Raw genomic sequence first — 5,361 nt, forward strand, 5'->3', positions numbered from 1 at the left:
GCTTCCACGTGTTTCACTTTCTTTTTATTGTCTTTTTTTGTACACTTTAAATGTTGTAGATATGTGACCTATTTCTAATATGGTAGCATATTTAGATTTTAAATTTTTATGGTAGGTTACATTTAATGTTTTATGATCTTGCTAGTAAGAAGTGAGATGATGGACTTGATACGTACTACTTTAATTTTTTGTTTAGAATTGTGTTTCTAAACTAGTAAGGCAATGTTGACGTAATTGTACAGTTATGCTCACTTCTGGTAAAATGTTATGACATTTTAGTATTAGCATGTGTGTGTGTTTTATGGGTGAGAAGGAAAGTTGAGTATAAATTAAAAACGCGGATTGTCTAAAATACTTTGTTTGAGATATTCCACATTCTAGAAGTGCGTGCATTGTACCTAATGTAAACTTACTCATATGTGAAGTTCTTCATCGTCCAGTATATTGTTGTTTAAAGAGATGGTGTTTTTAGATATAGATTATAAATGTTTAGCAGATCATAAAATCAATAAATAATGGAGCTTTGGTTTTTAGAAATGTTCATGCAAGGATGTCCTATAATCTCAATCAAGTAGAAACGTTTGATCGATATATTTGTTGATGTGTAGAGCAGGTTAATTTCAGTCGAGAAAATCTATGACATAGGCATATGTGTGTGTATGTATTTGTGTGTCGGTAGAAAGGTATCAGTAAGACTATTAGGTACCAGCTACAGTCGCTATGCTCTACGTATACCACACCTCGGTTGGCTGAGGATTATACTGTACGCTCAGCCGTGCAGTGGTTTTCGAACAGACATATACTTAAAGTCTCCGCACTGTTGCTTAACATTTAACATGAAAAAGAAAATTAACGCCAACAAAATTATGTTATTGATGAAATTCGCTTAAAAATAAGGTGTTCCTTGATGATTAACCTTCATTGCTTTATTTGTTTTTGTTTTTAATTGATTCAATATCAAGATACTTATTTTCTTATTTCAGGGGTGTTAAAACAGTGAAAGATTTTAAAAAATGGTTTCTTGGCAGCGGAGATGATGACATCGTCGATAAATTAAGCCATACATATACAGTCACTGCACTTCTTATATTTACTGTTGTCGTCAGTTCTGGCACTTATATAAAGCATGGAATCAGTTGTTGGAGGCCAGTGTTAATACCGCCATCAGAACGTAAATTTATGGAAAGTATGTGCTGGACCGGTACTTTGTACTATGTACCTGATGACAAGAAACTAAGTGAAAAGGAATACACTACTATGGTCCATTATCATCTCTGGATTCCTATAATTCTATTATTCCAAGCATTTTTATTCAAGGCCCCCAATTATTTTTGGTTAATGTTGAATAAAACTTCTGGGTTGAATGTTAATAAATTAGTTCAACTTACAAATGATCTTCAAATGGTGTCAGAAAATGAACGAAATAAATCCATTCAGCAAATAGCTTCTTATATTCACAAATGGATTATGGTCAACAGGAGATTGGAAAATGTACGACAGATATCTCAGAGAAACATTAACATTTTACATATATTCACTATAAACAAGCATCGAGGTACATATCTGTCTGGAATTTATCTTATTAGCAAAATATGGTACACGCTGAATGCCATATGTCAATATTTCTTACTCACGTTTTTACTAAGGTTAGACTTTACCACATTCGGTTCAAAACTACTTCAAGAATCCAACTCAACAAAACATTATTTCCCTAAAGTTGCTTACTGTAACTTCCAAGTAAGACATCAAGATATAACTCTAACCTTGAAGGCCAGATGTTTACTACCGATTAATGTTCTTAATGAGAAGATTTTCATCTTTCTATGGTTTTGGTTCAGTTTTATTGCTGTTTTAAGCTGTTTAAGCCTACTTCTTTGGCTGTACAGACTACTTGTAAGGCAGAGCTATATCAATTTCTTCTTCAGATTCCTAAAATCTAAAGGCTATGGAACAACAAGAATGGATAAAATAGAATGTAAAAGTTTCACCGATGAATATCTTAAAAATGATGGAATACTGGCTTTAAGAATTGTTGGGAAAAACTCATCATATTTTGTGTTGTCTGATTTAGTGGAATATTTATGGAATGCTAGAACAGCTGAAAACAATCCTGGCAATACAAGTAAATTTTAACAAATAAAATATATGGGTTCTACAATATCTATTTAAAATAATACATCCTTCTTCGAAAACACACAAATGTACATACTTGAACAAAGATATGCTCATATACTGATTCTTACCCCAAAAAATATCAACTCCAAATGTCAGAAGAGGCAAGGAACAGCTAAGGAAACAAAGCTGCACTCGAGAATTCACGTGACGGTATCATCAGTTTCAGAAGAGAACTATAGGAAAAAAGTTTTAAACTTTAGAATACTTTGCTTATCGTTTCGTTTTTGATATTTTAAAAAATAGTTTCCTCAAACTGATGAATACACCACATAAATTTTCGTGCATACCGTAGTTTCGTGATCTTTCCATGCCTTTTCTGATATACTAATATTTGTAATTAATATTTTTCATCATCATTAAGCTATTAACTATTTCACAACAATGAAGCAGATCTCGATGTAAACTTAAAATCTAACTATTAATAAAGACAAATTACTGTAACTCGTGTTGAATACTTTATCAGTAACTGATTTTTATTTGTTATTTTTGCTATTTGCATATCATATCATATCTTGTCACATCATATCGTATCATATCATATCATATCATGTCGTTTCATATCATGTCGTTTCATATCATATCATATCAGTGACTTCCACTCATATATATATATATATATATATATATATATATATATATATATATATATATATATATATATATATATATATATACATGTATGTATGCATGTATTTATGTATATATAAAGAAGACCACTAGGTGGACTGTTAATGTGCTAGAAGAAAATCACATGTAATGTATCTACTAAGACCTAATTGTTCTCAAATGAAATTCAGCGAAATACCAAAATGTATGCGGGCAAGACAATGAAAATTACATAAATATAAATTATCCGTGTACTATAGTTTCGAAATCAACATTCTCTTACCGAAAATATCTGTTTCTCGTCAGCACGAACTGTAAGGTAAATGTAGAATCGTATTCAAGTTGTTCCCCACTCACCAAAAATCGTGTTGACCAGTGTTATTGTTCTTGAACGTTTTATATATATATGTATACCTACCACTGACTGCTCGAAACTTACAAACTTCCCACTGAGAACCTTGGATCTTGTACTTACATATCTATATATGATGAACTCTCCCATCGAATACCTGCACAAATGATTTGTTTACAGTAGTCAAATGTATGTGCTGTTCATTAGCTCACTCTCTCCACCAAATCGAACGTTGCCTGGAGGGGTGCACGCGTCAAATGTCGAAGTGCTCGCAGTGCAATTTTAGATGAAGTGTTTTGCTGAAGAACATAATGTACCACTCAGTATAGGAATTGAAACTACGATCTCGCGATCAAGGGTGAAACACCCGTAACACTTGGCCATGTCTCCTCATATATCAAAATATCAATATATGTGTGTGTGTATATATATATATATATATATATATATATATATATATATATATATATATAATAATATTATTAGGGACAAAATCCAAAATTACAGGTAAAGAACTCAATTAAAATCAATTTATAAAAAATTAAAATTAAATTGAGCCTTATAGATAAAGTATATATAAAATATATATAGTTTTAGGGAAAATAACCAATTTTCAAGAACTCATCGATGAAAATCCACTATCACATATAGAAAAATTAATAATTAAAAGCACAATAAATGAGTATAATATAAAGTAAAGTAAATATCATAAGATAAATATAATAAAAAGATTACACGTGTTTCATAACCAATTTTCAAATAGAAAAGAAATTTAAATCGATTAAAATCAATTGAAATTATCGAAAATAAGTTCTATTCAAAAATATAGCTACTCGTCAGATCGTAAGTAGAACAATAATTAGATATATATCTCAACCAACAATAAGTACCAAATGAATTAATATGAAATACTTATTATATAAAGATAGAAAAATTATTAAAAAAATATCATAATATCAAAATAATAACCATTCAATAATCATCCCTTCATCCATAATAATAACATGTATATTATATACAAAAAACATCTTACCTAAATTATCATTGTTTTAAATTATCATTGTTTTAAATACAAGTTGAACGAAGTTTAAGTTTAAAATAATAATGAAGATAAAATTAGTACATATTTAACCGGTGTAATAGTTAAAGCTATACTATTTGAAGCTAAAGACGTTTATTTAATTATGATTAAAGATCAATTGAATAATAGAAAAATACAAGATTATTTATTTCTACAAACGTAATAATAAAAAAATATGAATGAAAAAATTATGAATGGAAAAAATTATGAATGAAAAAATTAGGAAAGAAAAAATTATTAAGAATAAAAGGTTAAACTTTATATATATATACAAAGTTTTGATTTAAAAAAAAAAAAAAACTTTAACGATATTATATACTATAAAGATTAATAATTCATCAAATAATATTAATAAAAAATAATCGAAAATATATCAACACTATTCCAATCGAAGTTCTAATATTATGTTGAAATGAAACTATAACTTCTAAATAATATAGTGTTAAATAAGTTATCTATTAAAATAATCTATAAAGAACCCAATGAATAGTATAAAAACAAGAATACATATTATTTTCAAATAGTAGAAAATCTTTAGGTAAGATGTTTTTTGTATATAATATGCATGTTATTATTATGGATGAAGGGATGATTATTGAATGGTTATTATTTTGATATTATGATATTTTTTAAATAATTTTTCTATCTTTATATAATAAGTATTTCATATTAATTCATTTGGTACTTATTGTTGGTTGAGATATATATCTAATTATTGTTCTACTTACGATCTGACGAGTAGCTATATTTTTGAATAGAACTTATTTTCGATAATTTCAATTGATTTTAATCGATTTAAATTTCTTTTCTATTTGAAAATTGGTTATGAAACACGTGTAATCTTTTTATTACATTTATCTTATGATATTTACTTTACTTTATATTATACTCATTTATTGTGCTTTTAATTATTAATTTTTCTATTTGTGATAGTGGATTTTCATCGATGAGTTCTTGAAAATTGGTTATTTTCCCTAAAACTATATATATATATATATATATATATATATATATATATATATATATATATATATATATATATATATATATATATATATATATGTATGTGTGTGTGTGTGTGTGTGTGTGTGTGTGTGTGTGTGTGTGTGTTATAGGATACCGTTAATATGATTATTCGTATTAAGAT

The 5,361-nt window shown here is 27.7% G+C and overlaps 1 protein-coding gene across 1 annotated transcript in view; it reads left to right on the plus strand.

Annotated features, from left to right (window-relative positions):
- The window catches only part of LOC106874682 (innexin unc-9), an 8,330-nt gene extending 5,714 nt beyond the window's left edge, over nt 1-2,616 (plus strand). The window contains exon 2 of the mRNA XM_014922486.3: nt 984-2,616. Within this exon, the coding sequence (XP_014777972.1) occupies nt 984-2,133 (1,150 nt within the window). The 3' untranslated portion in view covers nt 2,134-2,616. The remainder of the gene's footprint in view (nt 1-983) is intronic.
- The last annotated feature ends 2,745 nt before the right edge of the window (nt 2,617-5,361 follow it).

Source organism: Octopus bimaculoides, chromosome 2 (genome assembly GCF_046866305.1).
Source record: "Octopus bimaculoides isolate indiv1 chromosome 2, ASM4686630v1, whole genome shotgun sequence".
In the NCBI taxonomy this organism is placed as follows: domain Eukaryota; kingdom Metazoa; phylum Mollusca; class Cephalopoda; order Octopoda; family Octopodidae; genus Octopus; species Octopus bimaculoides.